Raw genomic sequence first — 13,581 nt, 5'->3', positions numbered from 1 at the left:
GCAGATGTACAGGCTGCTCAGACACATTGATCAGTTTCAATGGGACCCATCTATCACCCCACAAGGGAGTAACCAATCTAGCAACCAAAATCCCTCTGGGTGCTGAGCGGGATGACGAGGGCTCTGTCATCACTGTACTGCCAGGGGAGACATTGATGTTCTTTGGTAGTTTTCCCCATACCAGATATTCGCGACCCAGTTCAAGGGACACAGCTGAGTTACACCTAACCGTGCCCACTTTGTCCGGGACGTCCGAATCTTTCCACGGGGTCAAACTTGAAAGCATAGACAGAAAGTTTTCAGTCTCAAGGTTGGTCTTAGAGCAATTACTGGAGACCGTGTTCCAGTAGGGCTCACAACGTTTAGACTGGTGTAATATGTGCTTAATGACGTTCGTCCCCAGTATCAGGTCATCAAGCTGCCCTTGAACCACCAGGATGGGAACTATCATTTTGCAGCCATACACCTCCATCTCCACATTGAGGGCATACTTAGGCTTCACACGTAGTCCTCCACACCCAACTAGAGTCACATCCACTTTGATAACGTCTTGATCAGATATCAGTCCAGACTCACGCAGCGTCACCTCGGCTGCTTCATTCATGCTGCAGGCCATGGATCCACTGTCCAGCATACCACCCATTTTCAAAAGCCCACCGAAAGTGACCGGAGTGTAGAAAAGACTGTCACTATTGCCGACTTTGTGAACGTTTTGAAAAATAACTTCAGAATCTTTGCATTTTTGTCTTGCCTCTTCATACACTGACTCCGCATCACAGGTATCGACAGTTTGGGAGTTTCCTGTAAGACCTGCACTGCCTCCCACCGAATACAGGTCGGCTAGTTTCCCTCCGGCTGGACCTGGGTAGACGTAATAGCCGGGCAGGACAACCGAACGTGGCCAGGAGCAAAGCATGAAAAGCACAGTTTATCAGATAGGCAGTGTGATGCTGTGGTATGTCTTGGATCACTGCAGACTCTGCAGGCATCCTCCCTCCTCCGTCTATTTCGCGAGAACTGATTAAACGCCCCTCTCCTTGGTGTCTGAGTGTTGTGGTGCTGCATTCTCTCCATCATGGCCTGAAACATATCCACCATCTCACCCATGAGCCTTTCCTCTGACTGTTGAAGATTTTGACTCACCGCAGTCAAAGGGGAGAAACTCGGACTTTCGATAAGGGGCTCTCGTGTTGCAGCGGTGGAGGGGAACGAGTCCACCAACCCCTGAAAACCTGAGGATGGGGGCGAGAAGCTTCGGGAGCATCCCTCCGGCACAGCAGCTGCAGGTGAGGCGTTCGGGTGCACGGCGGTGATCGTAGAATTACAGCCCTTCAACGGTGCAGCGCCGCTGGCTCTACCATTAGCTCTCACCTCCCTTTGATAATCATCAATCCTTTGTTGTACGTCTCGAGCAGTCCACTCATGGACAGGCTTGCACTTGAAGACATAAGACAACTCGGGGTCAGGACAATGTTTCACAAACATACATGCTACTTCATGGGTTAAAGGGGTCGCTGTCTGCCCCTGTCTGCGTAGCCCCTCTATGGCTAGTTCAGCAGCCTTGTTCAGTCTTATCCAATAATCTACTGGGTTTTCACCTCTGGTAGGGAGTGTTGCATAGAAGTCAGCAAGAGGGAGGCACGACGAAGAATCACTGAAATAATGGCGAAGGACACCAAAGATCAGATCAGGTTTCTGTTTGACATCAAGACCTGGGTCACTACGAAGAGCCACTCTGACCACATCTCTGGCCTTCCCCATTAAGTGGCTAATAATTTCGTCAGCCTGGCCATGAATGGGGACCTCTTGCTTCCATAGATAGGTTGTTGCCATGTCAATCCAGTCCTGAACCGAACATCTGTCTGTGCCATCACCCCTAAAAACTTGAAGAGATATACCGCATGTAACTGTCCATGTTAAGCCCAATAGGGAGCTATTGGGCTTAACATGGACAGTTACATGCGGTATATCTCGAGCGGTACTGTTACATTGCTCAGTTTGAGTCTTAGAGTCACCAGTCAGATTCACAACGCCAGCTGACAACAGTTTAGTAACAATGGATTCACCTATCTGGGCTCCTATTTGCTCAACCATGTCAGTGAAACTGTGTACAGCATCACTGTCTCTAATTGGAGTGGAAACCTGGGGCTTATCACCCATACCCCTACCGATGGGAATAAAACTCGGGCTTTGGCCTAGCCCAGTGTCACTGCTCACAGGACCAAACTGTGTGACATTACTGGCGTCAACTGCATGAACTAGTCCGGCACCTCTACCCTTATGTAGTACTGGAGTGACAAATTTATCCATCGTCAAGTCACACACTTAAGATGATAACTGCATGTGCACCCCGTTAGGGAGAGAAAAAAAAATAAAATAAAATAGGTAGATAAAAATAAGAAAAATAACAGTATAATAGCAGCAAAACGAGGGAAAGAAAAAAAATTATAATAATAATGTCCAAATAATTTGAACGTATAACCACACGTTGTATATCAAAACACAGACACTTTCACCCTTGTCTTATTTCAATCACATCCCTCACCTTTTTGTTTGTTTTTAGGTTTTTTTGTTTTTGCTTGTTTGGTTTTTTTTTTTTTTTTTTTTTTTAATTTTATTTTTTTTTTAAACTCTAAACTCACTTGGTTACAACAACCCACATTCAACTTGTGAACAGCAGGGGAGCAGAACAGCAGCCACGGCGATGAGCATCAAGCTGATCTGAAGATCCGAATGGTCACGGCACCAGTGTAACACTTCCAGCTCTTCAAAAATCACAGACGCTCAGAAAGATTGGCTTTTCACGATTTATTCCTGCAGAAGACATAAAACACACTCAACAGGTGTCTTCTGATGGTACAGCAATTGTAGCTCCCTCACAGTGCAAACGCGCGCTGTGAGGAGCGGAAGCCTTAGCAGCTTCTAAACGTTAGAGTGAGATCCGGTTTCTGGGTTTTCAAAATAAAATACAATAAAAAAAATGATAAAATTCACACTTAAAATGATAATTAAGAACAGGTAAGTGCATGTTTTTCATATGTATTTTTAACTCCGTTACACTAGTACCGCTTGCCACGAGTTCCCAGAATCCTTTGCAGTTCTACCCGTGAATGACGTCACATTTTCAATCTCTATATAATATGCATGTTAAATTTTATATTTGGGGTAAAATATCAAGTCTTTTCAAGTAAACCGGTTCAAGTCCAATTCAAGTCCCAAGTCTTAGAACATTTTTTCAAGTCAAGTCTAAAGTCATAAAATTAATGACTCGAGTCTGACTCGAGTCCAAGTCATGTGACTCGAGTCCACACCTCTGTCAAAAACCATCCACAAAATTCTACCCACACCAGTAATTAGCAGTTTTATTTATTGGCATTTGCTAATGTAGTCTAGAGTGTCTTAGCTTTATCCACTCTTTTCTGAGAGCAAGGGATGTGGCATGGCCTAGCAGTATAAAGTAACACCTTGTACTGTCTGCTAAAAACATGACCCAGAGTGCAGTAGGTTGGCTCCATGGGGGAAAATACAGACACGGAAACCATTCAGCTTCTTTCCCTTCAGAAAGGACTCCACTCATGTGTCGAAGGCTCTGTAAAAGGGACAGTAAATGTCTCTTGGCTTGTTTACCTGCACCTAAGTGCACCTATAAAACAATGGGGATGTAGTTTTGGTAAGGTGAGCAAGCGAAATGCTGAGGTTTTAGGAGAAGGTACGCATTCATGTTCCTTGTACAGCTCTTTGGATTAAAGTTCCTGTAAATGGCATTTGTTTTGTTCTCCAAAGAAAAATGAGGTGCTATCATGCTACTGCATCTACAAGTCTAATTAAGTGTTTCACTCAAAGTAATTTGACTTGTAAATTGATAAATACTGTGCAAGAATTCCTTTCTAACTTGTGGGAAGCTAGGGAATAAAGGAGTTCCTCTAAGAGATGACAAAACGGTTTGTAAATAGGTTTGGATGAGTTGTTCCCAGCACATCATCTAATAAATGCAACATTTTGTTCTACCATTTCTTTATTCTTTCCTTCAGCTTTGCTGTTCCTGCCTCCAGGTGTAAATCATGTTGAATCTGTAAAACTTATATATATATATTCGATACAGAGCATTGCCAGACAGATTTACAGTTTAAAAAATGCAGTTCAAAAGGCACAATACACAGACAAACCCCACTATAATGAGTAGAAATGCGAACCTAGGGGGCATTTAGAGTTCACTTCAACACTCCAATTCATCTTGCGTCAACCCTCCGCTTGTTTATATCTTCCTGTCACTTTCTCGAGCTCCATCCTCACGCTTGTCGTTACGATTTGACGAATCCTCTTATTATCGGCGATGCATTTCAAAAATTTCTCACCGCACACAAACCTTTTCTGATGTAACCGGCTCCTGACATTGTTTCATGACTCAGAGTCTCAGCATCAACACTGACAATGCATTCCATAAATAACTGGCTTAAACTGTGAATTACCAAACAAACAGTGTAGCTGCTGAGCATTCAGCCGTATATCACAGTAGTTCGGAAAAACCTCTAACTCTGCTAGCGTGCAAAGGGACCCAGTTTTGTGTCTCTAAATTAGATAGACATAAGTTCTAAAGAATGAAAGGACAGAAAAAAAAGAAAAGAAAAAAGATGGTGCCCTTGGTATTATCACTGTGGTATATGAGGGTCATTTTTAAGCAGAACATTCTGTGTGTGGGTTTCTCCTCTAACACCAACAAGCACGGGTGCTGCAGTCACAGCAACATTGTCATGCTTTTATGTGGTCAGGCATTACCATTGTATGGGCCTCAAATGCATTCTCTCTGGCTCTTAATGGGCCTGATGGTTTTATATTAAATGAAGAGAAGAGGGGCAGTTAGAAGCCACAAAGCCACAGTCTGGCTGGCTATCAGTCTGTTAAGTCATAATTATATGCTTTTGTTTAGAAAGGCATGCTTTTGGGTGGGGCTTACTCCATCTATTGTTGCAACATCAATAAATCCTTGCAGCGCTTGCTAATGAACAATAATCCCCCACACCCTTCTTACTACTGTTTAATTGGTTAATTTATTAGTGCAATTTGATAGCCGGCCCAACAGCTTATGAATAGTAGGATAATGATTGCTTTAATCCCTCAAAAGCAGAACCAAACTTTTGCTTTGTGTTTATATTAAAGTGTAAACTCAGCGCTCAAAGCCGAGCCACTCTGTTCCTATTCATGACAGAACTGAAAGCAATTTCCACCGGCCCAGTTCTGTGCCGCTGAAGATTTATCTGCACACCGCTGTGCTCTGTTCTCCTGACCAAAAGGGATAGAGGAAGGCTTGTGGGTTAGAAAGTCTAGCTACTTTTTAATTGCTTTTAAAAGGAGCATTTGTGTTTTAACCTCTGCAACACCACTGAGAAAAAATACCACTGAATATCAGTCATATAATACAAAAAGGCCATGCAAACAGTTAAAATAAGCAGAATTGACTAGCAAACGTGGTTTCACTACACCAAAAATATAATGTTGGAAAATATGTAAATCTGTGGCACACAAAGTTATGTTTTACATTTGTTTATTTAAGCTGTTCTTATGGGTTGTTTTTATGGTTTTCAATCAGTTAAATCAGTTCAGTTCCCACCAGATGCTACTCTCCCATTGCTCCTCCTCGTCTTACTAAAAAATAATTTTTGTATACAAGCCATATACATTTTCTATATTAGTCAGTAGATTGTTTTTCTGTGTACAGTGGTCCCTCGTTTATCGCGGGAGTTATGTTCCAAAAATAACCTGCGATAGGTGAAATACGTGAAGTAGCCCGCTTAATTTTTTACAATTATTATAGATGTTTTAAGGCTGTAAAACCCCTCACTACACACTTTATACACTTTTCTAAGACAGGCATCGACATTTTCACACTTTTCTCTCTTGTTCACACACTCTCAAAGTTCAAACCTTCGTAGAAAAATAAGTCCAGTATTATAGAATGAAACCAAAGATCAAACCCAGTTTTCAGGTCCAGAACAAGGGAATAGAGCGAGAGAATTCAACATTAATGAATCAGTGGTATGGAAGTGGAGGAAGAAAAAAGAATGAGTTGAGTAACGTTTGACTTATCTGACTGTTTTGTTTGGCTTAATGCACCTTATAATCCGGTGCGCCTTACGGTCTGAAATATACGATAACTTCTACCTTCCTTTAGCATGTCCAGAAGTCCAACTTTTTGTGCAATTATTAGCATCTTCCTCTGGCTTATGAGGGTGCTACCACAGGTGCCTTTGATGGTGCAAAATGTTTCGTCGACATTGTTGTGTTTGTTGGGGAGAAAACTCACAAGCATACAGTACAGCACTTCAGCGAAAAGTAAACCGAGCGATATAGCAAGGGACCACTGTATATTGAAATATCAGTTTATTTCAGCATTACTTTTTTATATGGGTGTCTATGGGATAGTTATCCACAGGACGACTGCTGTTACAGTTACAGAGACGTTTTTACCACACTGTAAGACCGAATAGTAATAGGTTGATAAATGAAATGAGTTCCAACTACTTAAAAACCTGTTATAAGTTCATACACCTTTATTTTTTTGAGTAGTTTGAACAAGTTTGTTTTTCAAGTTATTAGTACTTGAATATATTGATTAGTTTCTGGCATTGCCCTCAAATAATTTGAGTTTTAACACTGACGTCACTTACGTGCCTACCTACGTACCTACGTGCGCCACCTGTTTCTTTATGAAGTGCTGGCAACCATCTTGGATTCCTCGCTTCGAGTGCGAATGCCCGCTCATTACTCCGAAAGAAACTTGTGGAACGTTAATATCCGAACAGAAATAAAAACATTTGTCAAGGTTTTTTTTGCGGCATTGCCTTTGACGCTGGATAAAGGAGGGCATGCTATGGTATGTTACGGACTTTTGAACTGGAACAGCTAACGCTCTGCACTTGGCTAGCTGCATTTACCGCCTTTGCAGCATCTTCAGGAGCGCTTTTGTGGTAAGTTTTATTTTTTCTGAAACTATAGTTCTCCGTTGTAATATGGGTTTTTTATCGTCATAAATGTACAACTCTAGCAGGCATTTAAGAATTACATGCATGCGTCGTTTTATCCATGTTGGCTTGGCCCCAAAGTGTTTTGCATGAATTATGCTAATAAGCTCATATTTAGTATAACACATTATTAGTCCCAGCAGAGGCTGGGACTAATAATGTGTTAATAACTTTTCTAATCTCTTACTATTTCAAAAGAAGTCTTTTGAAGGCGTTTCTGGATTTGCAGATTATAAACTGCCTTGTGGTTAAATTGTTGAATCAATATGCACTGCTGCGCTGCTTCACACTTAGCGCATACGTGGATATTGACTTTGGCTAACCCATTTGCTAACTGGTGGAACTTAAAACTTACGTTTAGTTCTCTGGAGTTGTACATATTAAAACTGGGGCAGCAAAATTGTAGGCACAGGACATACTTACAAAAGCAGTGATTAATCATTACATAATTAGGTGGTAGAACTTGGTTTACATTGCAAATAGTTATGTATACCAAGTTGAAATGTAGAATCTTCTGAACTGTAAAATTGTTGTGCCTGGTCTATTTTAGGTTAGCTTAAGGGTGAATCCATCAATAATATATTTACCAAACAGTTATTTTTTCGTTTTATTTTATTCTGATGCCCAGTGTTCATTAGTGAAAGACTTAGTTTTTTATCTGTCAGGGGCTGGGTCTGTGACACAGCATTTTGAGTTTATTTTGTATTTTTGCTTTCTTATGTTATATTGAAATGAGGTGAAGTTCTTGTATTGTTGTTATTATTAGTTAAGGTTTAGTTGAGTTCTGGGCTGGTTATGTTTCATCTGTGTCTCCTTGGTTGTGTGTCTTTTCTGTTCTCTGTGTAGTCTGTCTTGTCTTCTGTGTTTTACTGTTATGTCCATGCCAGGGCAGAAGTAAATTTTCAGGGGTGAAGATGCTGTTTACCATGACCAGCTAAGACTACAGATTGTAGATGAAGTCGAGAAAAGTGAAAAGAATCCTGATTACAAAGCTGAGGCACACAACTTTGGCCTTGCAATGCAAAGAGATCATCAATGATGACCTACCAGTACGTCAGATCCTGGATTGCTGGCCTACTCTGAAATCCCAGTGTCACGGGCGAGAATGCGGTGGACTCAAGAGCAGACTCAATTTGCTTCGAACTGTGTATAATTTATTGAAAAGAACAAAACGTGAACAGAACTGGGTTTAACAGAAACCATACGCAGAAACTAAGGGAAATCCGTGGGCGGAGAGACCGGCGTAGAGCACGGGGAGAACTCTAACGGGAACTTCTGTAAACACAGGAGAGAGATGTTACTGAATGGAAAAAAACGAGTAAGGGACAGAGGTACGGAGTGCCAGTGGATAGTCTTGGGCTTACTTGGAGACCCTAGTTATTAGGCGGGAAAAGGGCTGCCGTGGGAGTATTCCAGAGAGGGTCAAGAGTGTGGAGAGTCCGGTCCAGATTCCAAGGAGGTGGAGAATACGGACTGAAGGGCAGGCTGAGGAGAAGTGGAGTATATAATCCTTGGGTTCAGAGCAGACGGAAGAACAGAATGGAGACCAAACCAGCACTACTGATGAGTGCGACGGGTGGTGAATCTGAAGAATACAGGAAACAAAAACACATTAACCCATGGTCCAGATATACAGAGTCAGAGCTCAGAGGAGGGCGAGTTTACCACAGATGGTAGCAGGATGAACTGGCGAGGAGTGGCAGGCCGTGCCGGCTTAAAAACCCTCTAGGTGGAGCCCCGGAGATTGACAACAGGTGATGAGCTGGCCAACTCCACCCCCAGGGACGAATGACAGGAACCTGGACCACGCCCGACCAGACACTCCCACAGCATATGACACCCAGTCCCAGGTAAGAATGTATATAGATGTATCTAACAAGATGTATTTTATATCAACTCCTGTTATCTGGCCTGTCTGAACAAATTATGTGTGTTCAGATCTGTGCAGAATTCCACAGGATTACAAACCTTCACCTGAAAAACCACTTTTATGCTGTGCTGGATCAACATGCTCCCCGGCTCCAGAGCTTATTCAGAAAGAAAGCTGTTTGCACAGGGAACGTGTCTGATGTCCTGTCTCAGCTCTTCAGAAGCTATAATCTCCAGGTTAGTGGGTTTTTGTCTTGTTTTTTGAGCTTTAATTAATTTGATCAATTTTTCAATTTTAATTACCATTCTTGACTAGGTTAGCCAATAATTTAAAATAAAAATTTTCTTGTGATGTAGGAACAAGCTGATATCCATGCCCAAAGTGCTGGTGTGCTTCATGCCCTCTCTGCCTATTTGTACGAAGACACCTGTACCTTCATCAAAACATGGGATGTAAGTTTTGGACAAAGTTGTGAACAATATCTTAGTAGCATCCTTGTTTAGATTTCTCAAAACATTATGACACTTTGACAGTTTGAGAAGCATCTCCATGCTTGGATCTGTCTACAACAGTGTCCATGTCACATAATGGAAACACTACATGTTTTTAATGTGTGTAGACCTTCTATAATGTTCCTAGCCCAACCATACATCACTGTACAAATGAAAAAAATATATAACTCCTATTGACTTTCTGTTGTTATTGCTACGAAGAGGTATGACTTTGCTTTACTAAAAGTACTATTTTTGTCAGTTTGTTTTCTCAAATCTTTGGTGTGTTGTGGCTTTTTTGTTGTTCAAACAATTGATTTCTGAGCTAGTAATAATCCAGAAATGTGACTTGTATAGATGAAACTAAGAGAAATTCAACTTTAATTTATATGTGTGGGGGGTTCCTGTTTCAGTGGTCGTTGTTCGTCAGTCGCACGCCGCATGCGTTTCCTAATGATGCTGCCAAGATTTCCCATAAAATAAAATATTCTTTCCCAGTTAAATTTACCCTTCATTCTAATTTGTGTTGTACAGTTATTTCATTTTTAACCTTAATTTATATTTTATTCCTTCCTAGTAAAATTTACCCTTTTTAATTTTTCATATTTATTTCCCTTTTTAATTTTTCATATTTATTTCCTATCTTATTCATAGCCTTTTCCTTTTTTTGTTTTCTTTAGGTCACGAGCAGTTGTCCAAGCATTTCACTGCATATCGTACTGTGTATGACTGTGTACGTGACAAATAAAATTTGAATTTGAATGCACTAACATGAAGTAATTTTGTTTTCTGTAGATGATGCATTCTGATAGACCAGATATTAGTGAAGTGCCACTTGGACGAGTCCTGATCAGAGCCAATTCCAGCGATGCAACATTCTTCTGCCCTGAGAAGACTGCAGTTTTGGTCGAGGGTAACATGATCATTGTTTTCACCACCCTGGCTGATGCATTTCTAGTGATATTTGGACTGACCTACGCCCTGCACCTAAGCTACCCAAAATGTTTGGCCAACATTTTTGACTTCATTCAGAACGTTTTGATGGGTCTGGAGGGTGGGAAGTTGAAGCCCAAAGTGCTGAGTCTTAAAAATGATCTTTTGGCAGCAGAATAATGTCCAGGGTTCTTACACAGCCCTCAAGTGCCTGTTAAAGCAAGTAATTCAGTTTATCATGTTTCCAAGTCTGGATAAGTTTTTTTTTTTTTTTTTAAAGAGAGAATAGAATAAAGAAATCTTTGCAGACTCTGTTTCATACTTCATTATCTAAAAGCCACATCCAAAGTAAAAGGGGTGATTTTTATTTTATTAATTTATTTTTTCCCCCATCATCACTTGTGTTTTTAGTTGATTTTGATTGTGTTTTTAGTTAGATAACTGTAAATCTATAGAGAAAATGAAGGACAATCTCACTACATTTCTGGCTTCTAGGTGGGATCTTGAATGTCACGTAAGGAACGTTCCTCCTGAACTATTCATAACTGACATAAGGCACTAAGGAGGTTTATAACACTTTGTTTTATGTCTCTAAAGAAGTATTTTTCTATTTAATGTTTTATTGCTTTGTTGTTGAGACTGTGATTGCACTCTACAAATGTGCATTTTGCATAACCACAGTATTGGCATATTAAAAAGGTTAACAATTATATTTCAGTGTATTAGCTGCACTATACTATAACTTTCATTCGGTTTTCCCACCTAATAATGCAGGATTTTCTTTTCCTTTTGTTTGTTTTTTAATAAAAAGGCCATACTCATGTGTTAATCAAATTTGAATACTCTTAAAACATGTTGTGAAATTCTTTATTTCTAATATTTTAACCTTGTGCCAAAATTTCCGACATTATTCCCTATAAAATGTGGTGGATTTATGTCTTTGGGCTTTTTGTTAGAAAGGCTATGTGTTAAAGTAACTCAATAAATTTGTAACTTGAATTTATATTTTCTGTCTTATGTTTTTACAAGTGTAATTATTTTGGGCACTTTTTTTTTATATCAAATTCAAAACACAGTAGATTTGGATATTACAAGCATTTGTATTTTAAATTTTTGAGTTGTATTAGCTTAAAATGGTTAACATTTTGAAACTAAAAATTAATTCCTTAAAGTTACTTGAGCTAGATTTGTACTTGAAACTCAAAATATCAAGTAGAGAGTACTAAACCAAAAATGTGGATATAACATAAAAACATTTGTCAATGGTACTTAAAAATATTTATCTAAAGCTAATAAATAAAGTGTGTTTATTTAACTTTTATTTTTAAGTTTTAGTTACTTAAAATATTTTATGTAATCAGTTTCACCAAAAGTTTTGAGTAAAATTAACTTATTGGGTTTTACAGTGCAGACAGCAAGATATCAAGAAAAGTCAGCATTTTCAATTTATCCGTAGGGAAAATCCGACCTTAACTAAATTATTTACACTGAATTGCTATGAGCAATCTAAAAAATGTCTTCAGTACCATGTTAAAGTTAGGTTACACATGCATTTACACCTACAGCTATGTGTAGGTGACTTGCCAACATGAAATAGGCAACTACACAGATCTGAGTGTACTTTAATGCTGACAGTTAATTGATGGCTGTTTGGTTCTTGTTGGGTGCTCTTTACATTCTGATCATTTTACTTGTACTAATATCGATCTGGCAGCAATATCAGTTTTTGATCTTTGTGTATCTCTGCAGAAAAATCCCCTTCTATGTTTGGTTCCCCACTTTCCTCTATATTTATTTATTTTCTTTCTCTCACTCCCAAAAGCTGATAATTATCTCACATTGGCATTGGAAGCTCATTAATACCTCGTCAGCATCCACAGAGAGAGCACACATCATTGATTAGATTCTCACCAAGGGTAGACTGAGATCCCCGGACTCTGTTTGTTTCCATATCCCTGGCTCGACATTAATGAGATAGTGAAAGGCAGCAGGATTTTGCTGACTCCATCCATGCTCAGAAGATGTGAACCATCCTTATAATTGCTAATTTACCCTTCCACACACCCAGCAAGTTTCTAAGATGCTGTTGAGACGCACCAGTAGGAAAAGCCTGCCCTTAATATCTCTTCAAAGCAACAGAGAAATGTTGGAGGGAGGAAGATGACATTTACTTTATGAAAAAAAGAAAACCCCAAACTGAGATCCACAAGTTAGATCAAACCAAGTATTTCAGACATGCAAACAAGAAGTACAGATTGTTTATTTTGTTTTTATCAAATATTCCTTTAGATGATAAAGGTTTGCAGTTGCAGACAGCCATAGGCTGAGACAAAAAAAAAAAGACCCATGCTTTTAAGTCAGCACAAATTCCTGCAATCCCATAATGAAAATAGTTTGACATTTAAAAAACAAAAATGGTAATATAGTGGCAAAACCAAAAGCTGTACACCACTTCTAAGTTAGCTGTTTGGAAAAAATTTTAAGAAAATCTTTGCTGACAGCACGGGCTATGCAGCCAAAGCAGGATTTGGCAGGTGGGCAAACCCTAAGCTCAGGTGTAGTGGGACAGCAGGGGCCCAACTACATTTACAGTATACAGGGCCATGTTACACGATCCTTTATGGCTGCTTTCCAACCCATAGACAGTATAAAGGTTATTAAAGAACACAATCAGCTTAAATTTAAAGTGAGGAATCTGTCTAGAAGCAAGCGATTTTACTTAAAAGCCATATTGAAATGCATCTGAACACAAATATTTGCATTTATTTTGAAGCATTAACTAAATTAACTTTTATTTTAAAGAGAAAAAGATCCCCCCGAAAACTTCTTGTACAGAATATACAGTCAAATGTCACAAAAAATGATTCAAAAGTTTGCTGCATCCAAATAAGGTTTAGTAGCAGTATCTTTCTATCTACATTTCATTCCAGTATTTAATGCCGTCTCTCTCTTTTTTAATGTCTCTGCTGCTACCCAGGACCTACTCTGGCAGTGACCACTGCACCAGAAATTCCACAGTCTGCACTTTACCGGCAACAGTCATCAAACTGAGCCACAACACTGCAAGCCTGTGCTTACTGTCTAGTATGAAATTATTGTCAAATTAGTTATTATCATTTAATTTACTTAAAAAATGAATTAAAACATTTCATGTAAACTTTAAATTTGCTCAGCCTTTACCTTAGAGAAGAGTCTCATCTTCCTCATATGTCCTCTTTTTCTTATATTTTTCTTTATATCAGAGACTGAAATTATCACACATTGTACT

The 13,581-nt window shown here is 39.5% G+C and overlaps 1 protein-coding gene across 1 annotated transcript; it reads left to right on the top strand.

Moving 5' to 3' along the window:
- Positions 1-8,226: 8,226 nt before the first annotated feature.
- On the top strand, positions 8,227-11,126 carry LOC146653184 (uncharacterized). The gene is made up of 4 exons (XM_085382221.1): positions 8,227-8,869; positions 8,958-9,125; positions 9,246-9,341; positions 10,176-11,126. The coding sequence occupies exons 1-4, from the start codon at positions 8,777-8,779 to the stop codon at positions 10,491-10,493; spliced, it is 675 nt and encodes a 224-aa protein (XP_085238347.1). The 5' UTR covers positions 8,227-8,776; the 3' UTR covers positions 10,494-11,126.
- The last annotated feature ends 2,455 nt before the right edge of the window (positions 11,127-13,581 follow it).

The sequence above is a fragment of the Rhamphochromis longiceps genome, linkage group LG15 (assembly GCF_057381845.1).
Source record: "Rhamphochromis longiceps isolate RC_006_pf linkage group LG15, R_longiceps_female_GT1.1, whole genome shotgun sequence".
Taxonomy (NCBI): Eukaryota; Metazoa; Chordata; class Actinopteri; order Cichliformes; family Cichlidae; genus Rhamphochromis; species Rhamphochromis longiceps.
Note: the sequence above shows the minus strand (reverse complement) of the source record. Positions and strands in the feature narration are given on the sequence as shown.